The 23,718-nt window shown below is 37.5% G+C and overlaps 1 protein-coding gene across 4 annotated transcripts in view; it reads right to left on the reverse strand.

Annotated features, from left to right (window-relative positions):
* Positions 1-6,828: 6,828 nt before the first annotated feature.
* Positions 6,829-23,718, reverse strand: part of CHL1 (cell adhesion molecule L1 like) — a 220,055-nt gene continuing 203,165 nt past the window's right edge. For 3 of the 4 annotated variants that reach the window (XM_081940227.1, XM_081940226.1, XM_081940229.1), the window contains 4 exons: positions 20,133-20,291; positions 18,472-18,603; positions 15,158-15,230; positions 6,829-12,833 (listed from right to left, as the gene is read on the reverse strand). In XM_081940227.1, the coding sequence (XP_081796353.1) occupies positions 12,617-12,833; positions 15,158-15,230; positions 18,472-18,603; positions 20,133-20,291 (581 nt within the window). In that variant the 3' untranslated portion in view covers positions 6,829-12,616. The remainder of the gene's footprint in view (positions 12,834-15,157; positions 15,231-18,471; positions 18,604-20,132; positions 20,292-23,718) is intronic. The other variant, XM_081940228.1, reaches the window with a different exon arrangement.

Below are 23,718 nucleotides of genomic sequence, written 5' to 3' on the forward strand. Positions count from 1 at the left end.
ACGGAACCACCCCCTCCAAGCCTTGGAGCAGCTGCTCAATAAGGCGTTGAAAGAGGCCAGGTGCGACTGAAATACCAAACTGTAACCTGGTGCAGCGGAAAGCCCCCTTATGAGTCACAATAGTCTGGGCATCAGCAGATGCCTGGTCCACAGGCAATTGCTGATATGCCTGGGCCATATCTAACTTAGCAAAAATGCACCCCCTCCCCAGAGAGTGCAACAAATGTTGAATGACAGGAATGGGGCATGGGTTCAAATCCAGCGCCCTATTCACTGTTGACTTATAGTCCCCACATATGCGTATAGAACCATCAGGCTTAATGGGAACAACAATAGGGGTTTCCCATGTACCATATTCTACTGGCTCAAGAATCCCCTGAGCCACCAATTTGTTGAGCTCAGCCTCAACCTTAGATTTAAGGGCAAAAGGAAGCCTCTTGGGTTTTAACCTAATAGGGGAAACATTAGGATCTAAATTAAAGGAGATGGGTTTGCCCTTGTAGTTACCCAATTTGTCATCAAAAACATCAGAAAACGCAGTAATCAAAGTCTCAAAGTCATTAGTGCAGGGAATGTTGTTCAATCCGTCAATAGACAGTCCAAGGGGCTGTAACCATTCAAGACCCAGCAGTGTAGATAGAGGCTTGGCCACAACGATGAGGGATAGTTGAGCTTTAAAAGATTTGTGTTCAGCATGAACAGAGGCGATCCCCAAGACAGGAATCAAGTTCCCTTGATAGTCGCGCAGGCAGCAAGTAGAAGCATGGAGTTGATCTCTGGAAATTGAAGGGATCAATTGTTGGAGGGATGGCCAGGAAATGATCGACTTGGTGGAGCCAGAGTCAATTTCCATTCGGCAAGGTTTGCCTTCAATGCGGACAGTAATAAAGATTTTTTGCGCTTTTGAAGCTGGTTCAGAAGCAGATTGAACGATCCATTCGTCACTTAAAACATCAGAATCCACAGCAGAGCAATCATTATTATGAGCCTGTGAAGGCTTGAGGAAACGTTTATCCAGGTTCCTGTTGTTTTGAGGAACCTGAGTTGGTAAAATAGCTCGGCAAACTACAGCGATGTGACCAGGATGGCCACAGCGCCTACAAACAGCCTGTTTAAAACGGCAGGTGGACCGGAGGTGCTTGCCTCCGCAACTCAGGCAGCCATCATTAAGTTTTTTGGCGGGCTCACCTCTGAGGTAATTTTTATATTGCATTCGGTCAATCTGCTCTAGGTCATCAGGAAAATCATTGTTTTGTGCTAGTTGATGATTAATGGAGGAAAATAAATTAGAAGGAGTGGGAGCGCTGAATCTATTTTGAATTATGACAGCAGATTTATCAACTAACTCAGCGGCTCTAGCTTCATCTATAGCAGCTTGTAAAGTTAGTTCAGGTTTAGCCAAAAGACGACGCTGAAGTCTATTATCTCTTGCTCCACGTACAAATTGCTCTACTAGAGCATCGTCCAGTTCCTTAAAAAGACAAGGAATTGCCTCATGTCTAAGATTGGCCACATATTGGCAAATTGACTCATCCTCCCGCTGTAGGCACTGTCTAAAAGCATATCTTCTTGCTATTTTTGATGGAGCGGGGGAATAGTGATGTTTTAAAGTAGTCATAAGTACATCCCATGGAACTGTACTTAGGCACATTGGAGCAGATAGAGCCCTGGCCATGCTAAACATTTCTGGTCCACATGCGCTGAGGAAAAACCCTTTCTTTCTATCCTCAGAAACCTCAGTAAATCATGAGCCAGCAAAAAACACTTGAACCTTTCTAAAAAAAGCTCCCATGACTCCTTTTGAGAGGAGAAAGGGGGGAAACTTGGAATGGCTGACATTCTGAAGAAAAAAAGAGAGAGAAAAAATTGTGGTCTTGTTAGTCAAACACTGCATGGACATTTGCCAACTCTTCGTCACCAGTATTAAGTTCTTAATTGTAATTAAGATGCATGAGGCGATCCAGTAAAGTAATAGTTTTTATTTCAGACTCAACTAAGTAAAACCATAACAAGAACAGCGAACTCCGGTTTGACAGCTATTTTATATAGCAGCTGTCAAACCGGCAACCAATCAGAAGAATGTTAGCTCCCTCTGGTGATGCCTACAGGAATTGACACCTTATGTTTGCTAGCCTTAGACACAACAATATACATATACATATACATATACACAGTGACGTGCAGTCAGGTGAGGCAAGTGAGGCACAGCCTCACCACTCTCATCATGAAAAAAAAAAGTAAAAGGAAAAAGCTGAGCTAGTTGCTGCCTCACCGTGGATGACTCTGCTTAACCTCACTGGTGCTCTCCCTCCCCAAGTGTAGTGACTTCCTCCCCAGGCCCCCATTCATTTCTCTCTCACACACACACAGCTGGATAAAACTATATAAAAATCTAGCCCAGCTTCACTGATTACAAGTTTGAAAAGGCAACGTGGCTCCACCTGCAATCAAACTACACTTGGGGAGGGAGAGCACAAGTGAGCACTGAGGAGACCACAGGAGGAGGCAGGAAGCCAGGCAAAGAGCCATGCTGTAGTACACACACTTCCCCCCAGCCTCTTTCTTTTGGAAGGCTCGGCTCGGCTCCCCTCCGGCTTCTCTGCCTCTCCTCTCACCCCAGCCTGCCAGCAGGAGGTGGTGGGTGGGCTTTATTGTGTTCCAGGCATTTCCCACCCAGATAGCAGGCTGCATTTGCAATGGTGGAGGTGTTTGGGAAAGGCAGCAGGGGAATGGGGGGGGGGATGGCAGAGGAGCTGCTTTCAAGCCACTGGAAAAGATATCCAATCCAACTTTTGTGTGTGTGGGGGGGTTTGTTTGAGAGTGAGTGAGAGAGGGAAGGGGTAGGAGAGATAGTCCAATCCAACTTGTGTGTGTGTGTGTTTGAGAGAGGGGGAGGAAGGGAGAGAGGGAGGAAGGAGGGGAAGGAGAAGAAAAAGAAAAAGAAAGAAGGAGCAAAGGAGAAAAACAAATGCTGTCGCTTTAAATTGGAACTGAGCATGCCTGGCTGTGGAATTCTGGGAGTTGAAGTCCACAAGTCTAAAAATATTTGAAACCCAGCACTGTGTCAGTGCTTCACCAGTCATAAACCTCACCGCACGTCACTGCATATACATATACATACACACACACACATATACATATACACATACACACACACACACACATATACATACATACGTACATACATACATACATACATACACACACACACACACACACACACACACACACACATGGCTATGATGCGTGTATATGTTCCAGCATAACTCTGGAACACCTTGAGCAATTTCAACCAAATCTGGTACACAAATTACTTACTGTCTGGAAACAAATACTGTGAGGGTAAGACACCTTTAACACCCCCCGGGCTGTGTGTTCTGTTAAGATACAGCCTATTATGCCTTAAAATGACTTCTACTGTACAGCACTGTAGAGTTGCCATGGTAACAGCTTCACAGTACTCGACAAGGGAGCTCCTTCTGATAAGGTGGAAAATCCAGCATTAGAAATTGTGGCGATGTTCATGGAAGGAGGGTTGGGATAAATAAATACCCAGGCAGTGCCAGGTGATCAGCTAGTAGATGGATAAAGATGCCAAATCCATTTTAAATATCTGTCTTACTGTGTGACCATAATAGTATGTTGAAAATTTATGGCATAAATTGATAATGCCAAAAATTGGACAGCATAAAATTTGCACATTGACAAAATTTCCATCTATCTACAAATGACCACATTGCTAAAATCTACATATATACTACATATATATTACAATAACTTACAACATCCTAGCTTCTTAGGAAGGACTCAATGTGTATGAAGGCCAATACCAGCTAAAGGACTGGCAGCTGTGATTTCACATTGTTGTATAATAATAATTTTCACATCTGTACTATCTTTGGATCTTAACAATTAATTTAGTTGATTTAATTGATTTTATAATATATGTAAATTGTTGGTTTTATTGTATGCCACTCAGAATCACCATGTGTGTGATGGGCAGCCATATAAATTTGATAAATATATAAAACTATGAAATCATTTTGGCATTGGCATTATAATGTGTGTATAATTGTTCTATTGAAAGAATTTTATTTGCATAGATTACAGTTTCATGCAAACACTGTAATGAATTCTGGGATATGGATTTTGGTAGAGTGGACTATTTTCTAATTTTTTTATTACTAGTAGCTGGTACAACTGCAACTATGTAATCTATAGAACTAGCAGATGTTAATTGTGAAAGGTTGTAGAAAATGAAAAAGATGGTACATTTATTTAACTCAGTTGATTCATGGATCGCACCATTGCTAAAATAATAAGCAAATTGCAATTTATCTATTTGTATGATGAAATGCAAAAATAATATGATAAAATCAAATTTGGGAGTTACTTTGCCTGAACATAGGATATTGTAGGAAATGAAGAATTTCCATGAATATTATCATACTGTAAATAATTTCAAAACTATTTGTTTTTATTTGCAGCATGTCTTAGAAAAGAAGTAGTATTCTGATTTCAAGTCTATTGTTATTTGCTTACATGCTGCAAGGCAATTTGCATATATGAAAGTATGATCCTCAGTTCTAACACGTTATCTGATGATCCAAATGGAAATTAGGGACCCATCGTTCCCTAATTGGTCAACATCAGTAAAAAACACCACACAAAATAATGTACTATGCAAAACAGAGAAATTCCCGCTCCCCAAAGAGTAAAGACGAACAGTGGAAGACATGTTAAACCTCATAAATGAGGATATGACCACATGGTATCGTCTCACTGCATGATTAAAGGAAAGCAAATCATATGTAAGATTCTGATAGGTACATATTATCAGTTATGTACATGTTACATGTGCATAATACAATATGAATTGTGATACTAGAAATGCCTCCTTCCCAAATGTGGGTTTGATGGGTACACTGAAATCTATTATGAATGCTGCCAGAAATAGAGAAAAAAAGATTTATTATACTTTGTTAAACTGTTTAATCCACTTAACTCTCACCTCCCATAAATTGTTCCCTCCTATGCCTGCTTCTTTTTATTCTGAATCACTGCACACATTGCCAAATAAAGGGCACCTTTGTAGTTTGAAACATGCACACACACACACACACACACACACACACGTACACTGATCATCCTTTATTTTCAACAAACATCAAGGGACTATTTATGACCAATGATAGTTTCAGAAGTAATGAATATGCCATAGGCTGGGTGTTTGCAGTATTCCAATTTTCCCACCCCACCTTCCTTTTTTAAAATGGGGGGAGGGGTCCCAGGGAGTGTAGTGGCCAAAAAAAAAATTGATGAGCTTATTGTTACTGGGGTCAGTTACATTACTATTTCAGTTATATCATATTGGTCACATTAGATAGCAAACATAAAACTGCATGTTTTGTGAGAATGAAACAAAGTGGTATTTTTTAAATTATTGGTGGTTATGGTACCATGTTAGAAACTTGGAGATTAGGACTTTTAGTCTGGCCTTAGGCAGCTGACCAGTCTGTGTGTGTGTGTGTGTGCCTGTCTGTCGGTCTGTCTGTCTATCTGTCTCCTAACAAATCAATTGATTGCTGGGAAAGGAAATATTATATCAGGATAACTTAAAAATAGAGGTATGGGTAGGAAAAAAAAAAGCTTAGCACCATATTATGGTAATGGAAATAAGCACACTTCATGTTCTAGTACCTTATTAAAGCTGTGTTTCGCCTTCTTAATAATGTATTATAATGTTTCCAAAAAGTTGTACTGGATTCCTTTGCTGAAAAAGCAACCTTCTGATTTCTTTCTTTCTTTCTTTCTAATTTCCTTCTTTTGGACCTTCCCTTTCCAGATGGCACATCTAAGTTATGCTTTCACCTTGTATTTTAGCCTTCACTGACCCAACTCTTGACTTATATAACTCAAATGAATGTCACTACCTTCTGTATCTAGAGGTGGCAGAGGCATCTTGATTTTCAGACCAGTGGAGCACATGATTGTGAAAGTTACCCTGCTCCTTATCATATATGCATCATGAATAATAATGGTAACATTTCAGGTATCCTTGAATCCTCCCTGAATGTATAGTACCTTTCCAAGATGCATTTGAATTTGCACCAAAGATTTAGATACATGCTTACATTAGAAAGGTAGGAAAGTTATTAGGAGATTGGTTCAGTGCAATGTTTTTTCAGCCTTGACAACTTTAAGATGTGTGGACTTCAACTTTAAGATTTCTGGCTGAGGATTTCTAGAGTTTAAAGTCTATAATCTTAAAGTTGCCAAAGCAGAGAAACATTGGTGTGATACAAAGGATTGGATAAGTTGGATGAATAGGCTCCTAACATGAACAATGATAAAAAAAAAAATCCTGTGGAGAAAAAAGTAACGGACAACCACAAACTCTTGTTTCACTATCCAATTTAAATATTCTACCTCTGGTTTTTTTTTATCCATTCAATTGCTGAATTTACAAATGTCCATTCCTTGTAATGTTCTCTATTTTAATTATGATCATTCAAACCATTTTTGCCCTGCACATAGAGATGAAGATTATTTTTTCACTGACTTTGTAGGCTAAAAAAACAACAATGCAACCTTGGCAGCTTTTATGTGGCACAAAATCTGGATTAGATCAAGATATGCAACTCCCTGAGTATGTTTTTTTTTAAGGTAATATAAATTCTAGGCATAGTGGTTGACAGTTGTGAGGGAACTGTTCTGCGTAGTGATTCTTTATCACAAGTAGAACTGTGTGTTGCAGTTGAAACATAATAAGCACAGTTACCCTCTCTTCCTTTCTCATGATTTGTATGGCAAAAGGAAACAAAAATATTCTTTCATTTCAATTTAGGCTTGTGAAGATAACATCAAGTCTAACTTTTATTAGCAAAGTTGAAATTCATGTAGAATGAAAATATTTTTTTAAAAAACCATACATATACATAGGCATGATACAAACAGCAACTACAAACAAACACATTTTTCTAAGCCTTAAGAAATTTTCATGGGCATTCATTTCAAAAAGGAATAGCCAGAACCTAGTACTCATGTCCCATATTATTATTTTCATCTTCCATGAAGTAACATTTAAAAAAATGCTTTGGCTCTGACCAATTCTGTGCAAAAGCTGAAATTTAGGTAAGATTACAAAGATGAATACTTGATAGGTTATGAACAGTGCTAACAAGAAAACAAGCTATTTAAGATTTGGAAAGGCAGAATAACAGGACAGTGGTATGCATGCTTAATAAGGAAGTCCTACTTATTCAGTAGAGTTTGGTAGGACTGACAATTTTAAATTAAAAATTTAATTTGGAAGGAGGCAAGGGTTTGATGTTCTGATTAGCAAACATTGGCTCTTCTGCTAAATCAATAGAAGTTTTATCAGCACAAGAATAGATTTTCCCTGTATTATGTATCTTATTTTTGTCTAATTTAATAAAAGGTATCAAGAATCTCATTCCCAATTGTTTAAAGTCAATTGAATGAGCATATGTATACAACATTTGAAGCATATTATTCAAATGTGTAATTAGTAATGCAACAAAAGAAATTATGGTTTAAATACGAGAGCTCATTATGTGGAAGCTAAACATTATTCCTACCTAAAACCATGGTTGTGATCTGGTACACCATGCCACAAACTGAAGAAGCATAACAGAACAACAGATTTGCAAGGGACTTAGAGGCCTTCTAGTCCAATTCCCTGCTCAGGCAAAAAACCCTATACCATGAGGTTTAGGATGGCAAGAGTACAGGAGATGGCCAAGTTCTGAGCACCTGCTAATTCCTTGCAAAGAAAATTGAATTGACTGAAATGATTTACAATAATATTCACATATTATTTTTCCCTTAAATGAGACCCAGATTGATCTGGTGCTATATGTAAATTTGGCAACTTCACTCACAAATCGATATTAGGTTAGACCAATGTTTCTCAACGTTGGCAACTTGGAGATGTGTCAACTTCAACTCTCAGAATCGTTCATCCACACATCTTCAAGTTGCCCAGGTTGAGAAAGTCTAGGTTAGACTAATAAATGAATGCCAGTGCAAATAGTGGAAACTACACACAGCTGGTTGTTCTTTCCTTTAGCTACTGAACAGATCACTGAATGAGAAGATTCAATGCCATGAATGAGAAATGTCACAAGGGACTAATAGGAGGCACTGGGAGCTATTACTATTTCTATTACTTCATCACCATGTAGTTATATAACTTTATAGAAAGTAGAAGTGTCCCCGGTGGGCCTAGGCCACCTCTGACACTTGGGAATGCAGTAGAAGGCTCATCCTACCTCTAGTTTGCCGTAGTGCTTTAGTTCCTGTTTTACCCTTAGATTCTCCTGCATTCTGTAGTCATACAAACTCAAAGTTTTTTTTTATCACCACTAGTACAACTGGCAGCATACTCTTGCCTCATTACCAAATTGCTCCTCTTTTTCCTCTGTGTCTTCCAATCATTTCTTAGAGCTGTCATTTTAACTTTCAAATAAATTATTCTGTCTAGCTGGCATCTGTCTACTGAAACACAATCAAAATTACATGGAATAGGGATTTCCTCTCTGGTAAGTTTACAGAGTAGTAGACATAGAACTTATCTATTAGATCTTCTGGTGACATATTACACATGCTTCCTAGAGTCTTTGAAATGATTCTCTTGATTACAAGATCAGAGGTCAGTGCAAATTGTTGATAGACAGAGAGCAGCAGTTAGTCATATTTTCTGCTATGCCAGGAAATGGTAAAGCTTTGTTGTGTACAGTACCAATAGTCATAACTTGATAGTTTTGGCTGTAAACTAGATATAATTTAATTTAATTTGAGCTTTTTTTAACAGATCCTCCTTCAGAGATACCTCAAGAAATCATTTGAGCCGAAGAAACTAGAATGTGAGTTCAAATTCCTGATAGACAATTTATCAACTCAGTTTATAAAGTGGCAAATATTATTAGACTTTTTCTGTTCCACATTGACAAAAAGCTTTGACATTATTCCGATTTTTATGATCATATTGCTATAATCTAAAATTCACATTAATGGAAAAATGGAACATCTCTGCTGAAATCAAAATACACATTCTGGTGTGAGCAATTAAATTTGTAACATAAACTTTTTTTCACCTCTCTCTCCAATACAACAATGTAACTAATTACTTCTGGAGGAATATGCAGTTATTTGGAAGAGATCAGTTCAAAGATGACGTTCCTTTTGGGATAAAACCATTAATGTCTCAGGAGCATCAATTTAAGAATCCAATGCAGACTTTAAAATCTAGATTGTACTTTTCAATGCATGGTTTAAAAGCTGGGAACTCTCATATTAAACTCTACTACATCTTCTGAAGGAGAAATTACCATAGGTAAAAGAAATTTAGTGAGAAATAAAAGAGAATGCTGTAGATCTGTCAGAAAGCATTTCTTTCACAGCTTCATAGATGCCATTTTTCAGGTGTTGAGTATCACAATATCCTCAGTGGTCTTTGTTCTAGTGTAGATGTTTGTGTGTGTTTGTGTGTGTCTGTGTATGTTTATCAATCAACATTGTTTCTTAAGAAAACACTTTTCTTCAGAAATCCTTCATGCTGCTTCTGTATCTAAAGGTTCACTAATACGTTTTCACAGACCACTGGAATAATATCTCCTCAGAATATGAAATGTTAAAACATCTAATATTCATGTACATCTGAATTAGACAAACAGCCCATTATCACACAATAGGAAAAAAAATGCAAGGTAGCTGCAATACTTCTGATTTGGCACAAAATGTCATGTTTAGTCTTCCTCACAATTTAAAAGAAATTATATTGATTTTAAAAAATGGTTGCCTATGGAAATATCAAGAACAGAAATCTCTCCCTGATGAGGAATTGATACCTGCAGTGAACTGTTCATTCCCCTTCCTTCATTCTCAGTTCATCCAGGAACACTCTCATTATATGATGATTTCCTAGGCTGGACTTTATAAAAGAAATGGAGAGACAGGAATGATCCGAAGGAATAAAAACTGGTCAACTATGTCAACAAATCTCCACATAAAGCAAGGGCTTATTTTAAAGGATTGTTCTACTAGCAAATTGTGATGCTGCATCTTCTGGTTCAATTATATGCAAAAACAAAAACAAAAAAAAAGGGTGTAAAGGAAGAAACCTTCAGAAGTACTCTTCGAATGACATGTTTTAGGTCATCCTTCTTCTCTGACGTTTCTACCCCTTTTGTATGGAAAGGCCAGGAAGGTATTGAAAACAGCAGTTGAAGAAGAGGGACTGGAGAAGGATGCCCAAGTTTGTCAGTCTCCAGTGCCAACTCTGACTCAAAGGAGAGTTCTTTCTTTTAGAAGCTTTAAAAAAAATAAAGGTAGGGAAATTATATTTCAAATAGAGTTGGAGCTGAATATTGAGGAACAAAATGTTCCCTGCACATGGTCTCTTGAAATCCTACCTCCCCATAAGACGGAAACCATGCCATTAAACTTTGGAAGCAAAATGGCTAATTTTATTGGGGTTTTGGAAGGTGGAAGGCGATAATAGGACTGCTTTGTCTCCAAGAAGTACTTATAACTATCACTGCCAAAGCCCCAAAGGGAAGAAAACAAGTTCCTTTGATACATGTCAAGTTTATACAGCTTATAAAAGACTGTATTAGCACCTTACCACTTGAGCAGTGGTATCTTGCCTAGCAGCCATTAGTATGGACCAAGAGCTGAAATTACCTTTTTACACAGCGCTGGGTTCAAATGCTGCAATAAGTAATTAGGACTCTGATGAACAGACAATGGTTACTCTCTATGTAACATGCTGTTTGACATTTCCAAAATATTAAGTCCTAGCCAAAATGAAGGATCTGAGTTGAAGATCAGTGCTTAGTTAATTGCATCCTTGTTATCTGCGGTTGGGGTTAGGGGAAAAGGAACATTGAATAATGTGCATGTCTCAAAATTAACATAATCGGCATGTAAAAGCCTACCAAGATAAGAAAGAGAATTGAGTAACAAGGCAAATAACATATTAAAATGAAATGGGGAAGTATATTATTCCAAGATAGTTTTGCATACAATAGTATCTATATTGTTATAATGAATATGTCTTCCTTTCTATAATGTACACCAAAAAACTTTAAACTTTGGGTAACAACTCTATTATACACTCAAAGCATTGATAGAAACCCTTTTCAATAATCACATTTGCTTTGATTTAATAAGTGAGACACAATATTCATAGTTGTAGATTCATAAATGTTTCTGAATATATTTTGCTTGGAAAAATGAATTGTATCCCCTTAAATGTAACTTCCTGGGAAGAATTAAATTGCCACCGAGTTCCATAATGACATGCTGCACCTTGACAAAATAAAAACTAGCATGACTTCCCCTGAAAGTATCAGTATAAACTTAATATATACAAACATTCAGAAAAGATATGTGGGCATTCAAATATGAAGTGGTGAAAAATCCTATTTCCTTTAAAAGCCATCTCTTTCCTGATTTTTTTCTTCTTCTTGTTTGGATTGAGTAAAACTCCACGATTTTGAAAGAGCCATGCACTTTCTATAACCCAAAGAAAATTTTGAATTTGCTTGCATAAAGAAAGGGTGGCAGCTAGTGGGCAAAACATAAAATATCATCTAACTGTGCTATATTTGAAGGCCTTGTTATCTGTACAGAATACAAATTCTCATATAACTGGCACATTTTCCATATCTTTTCAAAATAAGACATACTGCGGAGTGCACTATTACCAATAGCTAATGTTTTTTGTTGCTGCTACACATTTTTTTGCCTGGAGATCCCTGTAACACCGAAAATATGGGATATGAGGTTTGAAACATACACAGAGAAGCAGAAACATGTAAGAAAGTGGAAACGCTAACCTAGGGCCCATTGCTACTAGTTACAACATAACAAGAATGTGTACAGAGTGCAGTACATGCAGTAGAATATATCACACCATCTGTTATTCCCAACAGAAAGGTAATGTACTATTATCACTGACTAAGCACACCAGCAAGAATGATCATTGGCAGACATGATGCGTTGGCTTCGCATTGTATCCTTGTGCAATAGAGAACTGACCAAGAAAAAGGATACGGTAGAGATATAAGGAACTACTTGGCTTCTGAAGCTTTCCAGCACCATTGCCTAGCAGAGTGTCAGTCATGCCAGCATAACCTTCTCTCCATAATATTTGGTTATAACATTCTATAGCCTGCCAGACCCAAATCAGAGACAGAGTTGTAGCAGTTACTCATTTAATGTCAACTCTTTGACTGCTGTTCCAGTTAAGAGATGTTTATAAAACTGGGTTGTAAAAGACCTGGAGGAAATTAGACCCCAAAATACATATATAACACTGAAGAAGGTATGGTTTTGGTCAGACTAAATGACATGTGTGATGAAACTTTAGTTCGGAGTCTTTTTTTTTTTTTTTTAATGAATTGAAAATGTCCGTGTCTTGAAAAAAGAGTTAAGTTTTAAAAAAAAAATCTTTTTATAGTGCCTGTTTCTGTACTGCTGCATGTCTAGGTCTTTAACTTTTCTGCAGCCTATTTCTGCCTTGTATAATATTTGATGAGAAGTAAAGATAAATACGATGGTCTGAAATGAATAATTCATGCTTAATATTTTATGCATGGAGAGGAAAGGTTGCTGTGGAACTCCCAATGCTTTCAACTGAGGCTTTTTCTTTGCATCCAGCGTAAGCGCCAATAAATGAACCATCTTCATTGAACATCCTGTGGTCCCCCTCTCCATAATCCACTAAGCTATCAGCACTTTCTGCACCTTTAATGTCCATGTTAAGAGACCGCAAGCTTCCTTTGAGCGGCTTTTCATCACTGTCACTGAAAGAGGGAAAAACACTTGTGAGGAGCAGAAGGGCACATTCCATCATACAGAGAAAATTAAGAAAAAGAGAGAGACTGGGAAATTCTATTTAGAGACAACATTTGATTCTAAGCCAAACACCACCTTGGAGTGAGAGGCTCAGAGGTTTTAGGGCTTCTGATAGAAGTGCCTCGACAGGGAAAATATATAATATTCCAAAACATTTGATTCTAAGCCAAACACCACCTTGGAGTGGGAGGCTCAGAGGTTTTAGAGCTTCTGATAGCAATATTGACAGGAACAAAATCTCCTCCTAGCAGATCAGTAAGGCTACCAATAGAGTTGGGAAAAAAATCAAAGTAACAGGAAAATACACCTGAAAAGTATTCTTTTTAAAGATGGAAAATGGTTTACTCAAAGGCAAATGCAATTAAATACATATAAAGTGATCAGAGGTGGCTTTCACATAATTTTACTACCGGTTCGCTGTAGACCAAAAATGTGAGCGTGCAGGCACTTTGCTCATGTGCACGGCTTAGAAAACATGGCCCACCTGCACCACTGCTGGTTTGCCCAAACCGGTCCGAACTGGCTGAATACCACCACTGCAAGTGAGGCATAATGGGACCAAATCCCTTGTTTCATATATACAGTAATAAGATTGGTATTTTGATGTTTGTTAGCTGAGAATACACATAATTGAGGCCAATATGAAAGTGACGGTGCATGTTTTTCTCCCTGTTTCAAAGCAACCACACTGGAATCACATAATGAATCTGACTGGGAAAAGATTTAGATCAGACAAAAGGCTGCACTTTTTCATTCAGTGGATGATTAAAGTGTAAATGGGTTACATCCAAATCTTGGATGGGTCTAAAAGGGGACTGAATAAATTCATGGAGGATACATCTATAAACAGCTTTAATATTACTTTTAGATTCGAGGTTGAAACAGCAGTGGGAAAAAATATTCTTTATATCTATCTTGTATAAAATATACTTTTCTATCTATTTGCTTAACTTCTGAAATGAATTACATGGTGTAAATTACAATCTTAAAGGCAGAAAGCTGATAATTCTTTTGCAAACTCGAAGACATCCATTGCAAGCAAGTATACGTAGTATACTCTATTGGCAAATGTTATTGCAAAAGTTTGCATTATGCTAATTTCATTTATTGGAGGAACTTCTACAAACAGATTAGTAGGGATCAGGAATGAGAGACAAATTCATTCCATTTGGATTTGAGGGTACTCTTACAAATTCAATCTCTGATATAAATTAATTCACACTTCTCTGTGTGGAATGTATTAGAGAAAGGATGCACAAAAATATGCACATTGTTGTATAAAAAGACAGGTATCAAAATAGGAATAACTTGAAGTATCTAATCTCCAAAAAGAAAGTGTTTTTTTTTTCAAACGTAGACTTTTTCCTCTTTTCAGAAGATTTTTTTTTACAGGTGGGAAGGAGAATGAAAGTTTCTAGGAAGCAATCCCAAACTATTAAAAATGATTTCAACCTTGAACTTCAGACAAGTAATTTCATACCACCTTATGGGTTATTAGCATTTGGGAGGGGGGTATCTAGGACCCATGATCGTGCTGTGGTTAGAATGCAGCAGTATTGCAGGCTAAGTCAGCTCACTGCCAAAAGTTTGATCTTTACCGGCTCAAGGTTGACTCAACCTTTCATTTTACCAAGGTTAGTAAAATGAGGACCCTGATTGTTGGGGGCAATATGATTTTATAAACCACTTGGTAAGGGCTGTAAATCACTGTGAAATGGCATATAAGTCTAATTGCTATTGCTATCTATGTCCAAATGTCTCCCACATACAAATATAATAATATGATTATTAAAACTGAGTAAAGACCCAGAAAGATGTTTCAGAAACATGGGGAAATGTTTTGGAATTGTTTTGTTTATAACTTATTTCCAGTCAAACAATGATATGTCATTTGTTTCATATTAGGAGTACATTAATTATATAGTCCTATATGAATTATTTCTACATTTTCAGAAAAAAAACCCAATGCCTGCATGTGTGTGTGTGTATCCCATTACACTCCAAATTAGATGAGCAATCTGACTGTTTAATGAAATAACTGCCCCAAAGGCCCTAAGAATTTATTTTTATTTTACCAAAATATTTATAAAACCATTCGCAAGAAACTAATAAAAATGGAATTCATCCCACTAAAGTGTTCTGTATAATATTTCATATCATCCCCTTGAAATTTCATTTGACGATCGCAAAGTATTATTGCTTGCAATATTAGAAGATCTTACAAGAGCATTATTTACCCCAAACATTGCAATGAAGGATATGTGTCACTAACCTATATTCACCAAAGATTTCATCTTTTATGGACTGGCCTTCAGGATCTGGATGCAGGTCCTCTTTTTCTTTTACTGCACATACATAAAAACGTCTCTTATTCAGATATTTTTAGGCATTTGCTTTCATGTAATAGGAAACAAGGCACTCAACTTAAAATTAGTTATCTTATTGTATGACCATCTTTTAAAAGAGGTGCGGTGATTCAGTAGTTTAGTGATGTTGGAGATGGTCTCAGCTCCAACAGTTCAAGACCAAGCACTGTGTGGCAGAGTGAGCTCCTGTAACTCATCTCAGCTTCTGTCCATCTAAGAGTTTGAAAGCATGTTCTATGCAAATAGATAGGAAGCAATTTGGTGGGGAAACAAGATAGTGCTCTGTGTAGGCAGTCAGATTACTGGTGGCTCTGAACCTTCCTGATTGCACTGCCCATTGTCGAGCAGCTCCGGAAGGGGGATGGGTCTTGGTGACACTGTAGGAAGAGCTGCTCGTTTTTCTCTCTGGTGCAAAAGCCAGCTCGCCCCTTGTGGCACACATTGGGAAGCGTGCAAGCGTCCTATAACAATGTTAGTACCTGGGCAAGCCAAACTACTGCTCTGCAATAGCACCGTGGTCTCCTGACTCTGTAACAACACCATATGATAGTAACAACAATAACAACAACAACCATCATTTAAAGCTCTTGTACTAACAGAATAACAGAGTTGGAAGGGATGTAAGAGGTCATCTAGTCCAACCTTCTGCTCAAGCAGGAGACCCTATACTATTTCTGACAAATGGCTTGAAAGCCTTCAGTAATGGGGCATTCACAACTTCTGAAGGTAAGCTGTTTGGTTGATTGCTCTCACAGTCAGAAAATTTCTTCTTATTTCTAGATTGAATCTCTCCTTCATTAGTTTCCATCCATTTTTTTCTTGTCTGGCCTTCTCTCTGTGGCAGCCCCTCAAAAATTGGAATGCTGCTATTATGACACCCCTGATCCTTCCCTTCACTAGACTAGCTATGCCCAGTTCCTACAACCATTCTTCATATGCTTGAGCCTCCAGGACCCTCATCATCTTTGTTTCCAGTGCTGAATTATTCACAATATTATCATATGGTTCAGTGGTGGGTTCCGGCAGCCACTACTGCCGGTTTGCTCAGGGACACGCTGTGCGCATGTGTGCGCTTTGTGCGCACACATGCACTTCACGTGTCCACATGCACTTGATGTGCACTGCACGCATGTGCAGTACAACAAAAATTGCTCTGCGCAGAAGCAAAAAACAAAATAGCAGTGCCTAGAGCGCCGCCAGGAGAAACGGTTTGGGGCGTTGCAGGGCTGGGTTGCTGCCGGTTCCAGTGACCCAGGCCACCAAGGTACTTCTGTTTCGGCCAAACCGGGCCAAACCGGTAGGAACCCACCACTGATGTGGTTAATACCACTAATTGAATTTAAGTTGAGTATCTTAGTTTAGATGAAGCTAAATCACTTGGCTGTATAATCCCAGTTTACTAAATTATGTAAATTTTGGAAGCAAATTATCCAATGTGATTTACTTTTTTTATTATTATTATTACAACTGCCTTATCTGTGGCAAATCATGGAATGAGCTCTAAGGAACAGTCCTGTATTGAAGGAATGGCATTTTTAATTTTGGACTAAAAGTGAAATTCTATGGTGACTGCTTTGGCCTTCTACTATTGTTTCAAGACTTCTTTTGGAGGAAACCTTGCCAAATTCTCTTTGCTTCAGATATTAATGGTATTCTGTAAATCTTCACAGAATAATACAGTGCATGTTTAAAGAAACATACAATAAATATAAGATCAGCATACTGTATATAGGTATGAGCCATGCTTTTAAAAATAAAAATATCAGTAATTTAAAACTTTAACTTAATTCTAAGTAAATTGAGAAAGTCTGTCTCACTTGAAATACTTTAGGCTTGCTTGAAACTATTTTCAACTCTTTCAACTTTTCCTTGTAAGTTTTAATTAACAAATAAAGTTCAGTGATAGGCACAACAATTTTAAATAAAAACTGGAATCCTATAGAAAGCCAAAATTCAGGTATGAAGTATGTCTTTTTTAAAAAAAAATATTTCTATTGGAGTGGCTTCATGTTCTTTGGATCATTTTTCTTGTTCTCTAGCCTCCCCTCAGCTCCACCTTTGAGGCTTTAGGGATCCAGTTTTGGCCTTGAAACCAGCAGTCATATCAATTGGTTAGCCTGGGGAAGGAATAATTATCTTGAGCCATGATATAGTTGATACAACATTGAAAAAAGACCGGACTGCAAAACATGATGGCTGAAACTACTAGAAATCCATGCCATAATCAATCAAATACAATTACCACTGAGCTCTATGTAGCTACATCTTCCTTTACCTCCAGCACTTGAACTAGGATAGTTTAGCTAGACTCCAGCAGATCCCAGAAATAAAATCAGAGCTCTCGGTCAGGAAGAGACAATCAGTGTTAGGAACAGCTAAGATACTGAGGAAAAATCTCAACCTTGCAGAACCTGAGATTGAAGAAGGGACATTCCCCCCTACAGGAGGTTTGCAAAAAAAAAGGACATTAATTTTCCAGGAGGGAATAAGGTATCTTGCCTTAGTCAGAGGGTTGGACTAGAAGACCTCCAAGGTCCCTTCCAGCTCTACAATTCTATGCTAAGTAAGTAAGTAAGTAAGTAAGTAAGTAAGTAAGTAAGTAAGTAAGTAAAGTAGGTTAGTTAGTAAGTAAATACATACATACTTACATAAATCCTAAATTTAAAATGATACAGGAAGTGACAGGTTTCTTGACAGGATCTTTATTTTTTTTCAAAAATAAAAGTTCCAACTACATAGTGTACATTTTTGTTCATTTATGGAATGCTATTCTCAAAGACGCCATGGTGAAGACATCACTTTACTGGCTATTATTATGGCAATTAGCTGACATTGTTAAATAGAAACTTCTGAGCTGTGCATGTGTTTCTGGAGACTTTCCCATTTTTATCAAGTACGGCTTTATTTTGGAAAGGATCCTGTTTTCTTTCAGCCAATTCTAACTTAAAACAGAATTGTCGCTTCCATGCATTTTCCCCATTCAAAGAAGCTTTTTTTTAATCTTCATAAGGAATAGCAAGAGATAATTTCTGGAAGCTCCCAAAGATCTGTTATCAGCTCTTGATAATGTGGGGAGCATCATTGCTTGCTGTGGATCTTGGGGTTTATGTAACTTTCTGACCTCCAAGAAGACTTCAAACTCTAATTTGGTGATAACCCGCGAAAGGCTTGTACATCATTATAAAAGTATATTCGATTTGGAGAACACACTTTTTCTTACCTGAATATTTTCCTCCTTTGTTCCTTTTAACAAAGCAGATAGTAAGCAACAGTAAGGTAAGCAAAGCGACGGCACCCATCAGTCCAATAAACCAACTTTGTGTAGAGATTCGTTCATAAATTCCAGTGTAAGCTTTGAATGGAAAATATATATATATATATAATGGAGGTATAAGAACATAAAAATAAAAATTTGGTGTTTTAAAGAACATTTTAGAACTGATTATCAGGGGCTAGCAATCTGCATTGGTGGAGGGGGGTGAATATTTATATTAAAACCAAGTCTGCAAGGCACATTATTAAGATTTAAAACATTTCATTGCAGATTTCAATTAAGCAAACAAACATGAATACAGTACTTAAACCAGCTTGTCATGCAAAAGTAAGAAAGAGAGGGTTAAAAAGTGTATAGAATAGAGGCAAAGGCATAGCTTACTGCGTATAAAATGCAAGAAGAAAGGGACTGGCAAGGTAATTAATATCTAAGCTGTACAAACTGGCCTTTTTGAACTGGTTTCATTTTTGTGTTGGAAGTTGAATGTTAAATTTAGATTTTAGAGCAAAAATGGGAGTGGTATCTCAGTATCAGGTTCACCTATAATAGCTCAAATTCTGTAGGAGATTATGCAATAAAGGCCATTCCTTAGGAGCTACAAATGCAGAGGAAGTGGGGAATTTTGAAGAGCAATGTGCCAATGTCTTAAGGGGACATCAGCAGCATAATCCAAGAAATAGAAGGAATATGTCTAGGATAAAGAACTAGCCAAGCACAAAGGAAAAAGTGTAGATTTGTGAGCTGCAACTTCCACTGATATGGGATAATACTTAAGAGCCAAAGGCTTACAAGCTGGCTCTTTGAAGAAAAATGAAGACCCATTCAGAAATCTGTCATATTGTCTAATATCCACCTTTCACTCCAGAATTGTATTGGGAGAAATATTTTCCCTCTTTTTATTATTTTAATCTCCCACAAAATTTTAATTTTGGCCAACAGCACTTGCCGAAACTGAGAACACAACATACTCTGGGTATGCAAACATTATTTGCACAATGGTTTTCTGTTTTCAACAGTAAAATGCTGGAACAACTATATGCCAACTTCTCTAAGAGTTATCACAACTTGGATTGCAAAAATCTAAATAAAACTTCAGACTGCAGAAAATTATACAGAAAATTAACTCTTTGCTGCCATCCAGTGGTTTTGTTAAGTTTTGCAGTCCAAGCATAAGTAGTCCTAATTACTCTATATTTTTTCTGCATACTCTATATAGAATTGGAATTATTAATGGAAACTTGCTACTAAAGGTAAACCAAAAAAACCTGTGGTGGGATGGGACTGATTACATTCACACTAACATTTATTGCAAAGTTAATTTGCAATTGTCAGTTGAAGATTCAAAATATTGAATCTACATTTCCTGTACTAGATTTGGCCCCAGCAGTACTTCAGAAAATTGGCGTGTTTGAGGATTATGAACTGGGAAACTACTTTTTTTTCTGTTGAAATCAACAATAGAAATCCAATTATGATAGGTGCAGAGATGTCTGAATATATAACTGTTTCTTGTTACAATTATGCAGTATATAATCTTAATACGCAGTTGCTAAAGTTTTGTTTTTGTGAGACTCGTGGTGATCTTAGAGGCCTGAAAAATTTCTCACCTCTCCCCCTGGTCTCAATTACATCTGCAGAAATGCTATTATTATCAACCCAATTCTTAGTCATTAGTCGAATTGTATTTGCAGTTCCAGGATCAAGAGCCTCAACAGGCTGACTCTTTGGGGTAGGCTTAACTTCAGTAATCTTCCCGACAGCTTTACCTATGGAAGGCACAGAGTCAAGTCAAATAGGTGAATTGAGTGAGGGCCTCAGGATATAAAATTACAGAATCATTACCAGTTAATATTAATAGGTCGAGCGTTTATCCTTAGAGAATTTTGCATTTATGACAAAGGATAGTTTAGGGTAATGATCATATATGACACATTAGTATTCATGTAGTGTATGTTCTAAATTGTATTTATTGTAATAGGACCTAGTCATTTATATTACTGGATAATTTAGCCTAGTTTCTGAAAATTCAAGGAAAGTACCTTGAATTTAATAAAATATTCATTGATTTATTGATCATAATTAAATATCCAAATAAATAAATGGTGTTTATATAAATAAATGGAAAATTTAATGTTCCACAGAATTTTAACAAAAGTTACATTTAGACCTAAGTTCTAGTGAATAAATGCTAGAATATGCATTTTTTTCCTTTAAAAACTCAAATACCCATATTGTTCCAACTTTGTTGGGAAAAAAGTCAAATGATTGATATATAATTACCATTAAAATCAAATCTATAATTGAGCATTATAAAATATTTTACATGAAAGGAGTCAAATTAACATAATTTTATAATAGTGCTTTAATAAAGTATTAATTGATATTTTAATTGATTATATTAATGTATTATTAAATATTAATTAAAATGAAAATTACAATGTTATAAGGTTTGGTTCATCTTAGTAAACTGAACTAAAATTTTGTTTTAAAACAAGTATCCAAATAATGAGTCAGAAATCCCTCTAATAAAATTATCATCATTTGAATAAAAGCCAGTGTCTTCTGGGATTCTTAAGACTAAGGTAAGCTTTTATAGCAGAGTAGATAACTGAGGGGTCCTTGGTGCTCTCTGAGCTTGCTTGTTTTCTTGCAGATGTTTTATTACCCTAACTAGGTAACATCATCAGTGCTTGATGCAGAGTTGGTATGCTGCTGGTTGGCACCGGTTCGGGCAAACCAGTAGTGGCAGCGGTGCAAGGCTCCGCCCACCCACCCTGACATCATGAATTGCCTTCTGCGCGTGCAATCTCGCTACCAAACAGGTAGTGAAGAAAATAGAATACCATCTCTGGCTTGATGTTACCTAGTTTGGGTAATGAAATGTCTGCAAGAAAACAAGGAAACTCAGAGAGCACCAAGGACCCGTCATGTCAACCTTGAGCTATAAAAATTCTCCTTTATTAGAGTACATAACTGAAATTTCAGGACTACATTTCCGTCTAGGGCATGACTAAGAGCCCTTCAAAAAGTTGCCATCAAGTTGTCTTATTAATATGGAGGAAAAGGAAAATGCATAAGAATTTTTTTCCATTTAATTTAATACAAATTAGGTTCTAATGCAATGAAAATTAAATCGAATTCTCTCTCTTAACCTTGCCTACATTTTTGCCTTGGTTACATCTCCTGCTGTCTGGTCCTGATACACTGTTCAAAGGTGGAACACAGTCATCAATCCAAGAAGCATTGGGAATCTTGGATTTATGTCATAATACGTTTGTTAATTTTTAAAGTATTATAAGGCACTTTCTGGTTTCTGCTCTAACAAAAGTAGTGGTTACCTCACTAAATAATTATTTTACTTCTGTTTCATGAATCAAATGAAAAGTCGGGATGTAATTTTATTCTTTTGATTACTTTAATCTATTTTATACTATATTGAAAGTATAATTCTTTAAGAACAAACAAAAAAGAAGAATATTTAAATCCTAAAGAGGAAACCTGCATATTATTTAACTCTTTAATCTTCTCTTAAATAAGATTTTCAAAACATTTTAAGTATTCTTTTTTAAAGTAATAATTTGTTTTGCTTTATTTGTTCAGTCTGTCTAATACTACAACTTGAAGTACAATGTATCTATTATAACAGATAGTTAGTTCATAGATATAGTAGAGCTTGCAAACTCTTAGATAATTTGCATGTGCAATGCAGAAGCAATGATTATTAGTTCTGGAATAAGCAAGCAAGCAAATAGCAGCTTCAAGAGATTAACACTCAGAAGATAACTGAAAGGGAAAAAGAGAAAAGATTAAAAATGGTTGGATATAGACAAAAAACAGCAGAATATGACAAGGTTTTTCCAAAACAATTATTTATCAATTACAGCCCGTGCTTTAATTATAATAGTGCCAGGGAGAATTAAAAGGGAATACCATATGTTGATTGGTGCATTAAACCAACATTTGATGTGAAGGGTTTAACATAATTAAAACTATACAATACAATACAATACAATACAATACAATACAATACAATACAATAGCAGAGTTGGAAGGGACCTTGGAGGTCTTCTAGTCCAACCCCCTGCCTAGGCAGGAAACCCGTTTCAGACAAATGGCTATCCAACATCTTCTTAAAGACTTCCACTGTTTGGGCATTCACAACTTCTGGAGGCAAGCTGTTCCACTGATTAATTGTTCTAACTGTCAGGAAATTTCTCCTCAGTTCTAAGTTGCTTCTCTCCTTGATTAGTTTCCACCCATTGCTTCTTGTTCTGCCCTTAGGTGCTTTGGAGAATAGTTTGACTCCCTCTTCTTTGTGGCAACCCCTGAGGTATTGGAACACCGCTATAATGTCTCCCCTAGTCCTTCTTTCTCTTAAGCTAGACATACCTAGTTCCTGCAACCGTTCTTCATATGTTTTAGTCTCCAGTCCCCTAATCATCTTTGTTGCTCTTCTTTGCACTCTTTCTAGAGCAGCGATGATGAACCTTTTTTGGCTCCCGTGCCATAAGTGGGGGGAGCGCAGGGGGGTCGTGTGCGGGAGTGCCGCACCCATAATGCAATGCATGACCCCCCCCAGTGCACATGCGCGCACTACAGGCGCTCCCCCCCATTTTTACATGCTTTTTTCGTCCTCCCAAGGCTCCAGAGGCTTTATAAGAGTCTGGGAGGGCGAAAACAGCCCCCCCTGCCCCCCCTGGATGCCCTCCGGAGGCGTCAGGAAAGCCTCCGGATGCTCCCTGAAGCCTTCGGAGTGCTCAAAACGATCCTCCGAGCAAATAGTAAGTGACTTCCGGTTTGCTCGGAGGGTCGTTTTGAGCACTCCGAAGGCATCAGGGAAGCTCATGAAGCCTCCGGAAGGCCTCCAGGGAGGTGGGGGAGGCTCTTTTCGCCCTCCCCAGGCTCCTATAAAGCCTCTGGAGCCTGTGGAGGGCGAAAAATGGCTTTTAAAAAGGGTGAACTCAGCTGGCCAGCGCATGCATGCATGCTGGCCAGCTGACAGGGCAGCGTCTCGCATGGCCTGACAAACGTGTGTTATAGGTTCACCATCACTGTCCTAGAGTCTCCACATCTTTTTTACATTGTGGCGACCAGAACTGAATGCAGTATTCCAAGTGTGGCCTTACCAAGGCATTATAAAGTGGTATTAACCCTTCACGTGATCTTGAGTCTATCCCTCTGTTTAATATCCCT

This window comes from Natrix helvetica (assembly GCF_964273705.1).
Source record: "Natrix helvetica genome assembly, chromosome: 1".
Taxonomy (NCBI): Eukaryota; Metazoa; Chordata; class Lepidosauria; order Squamata; family Natricidae; genus Natrix; species Natrix helvetica.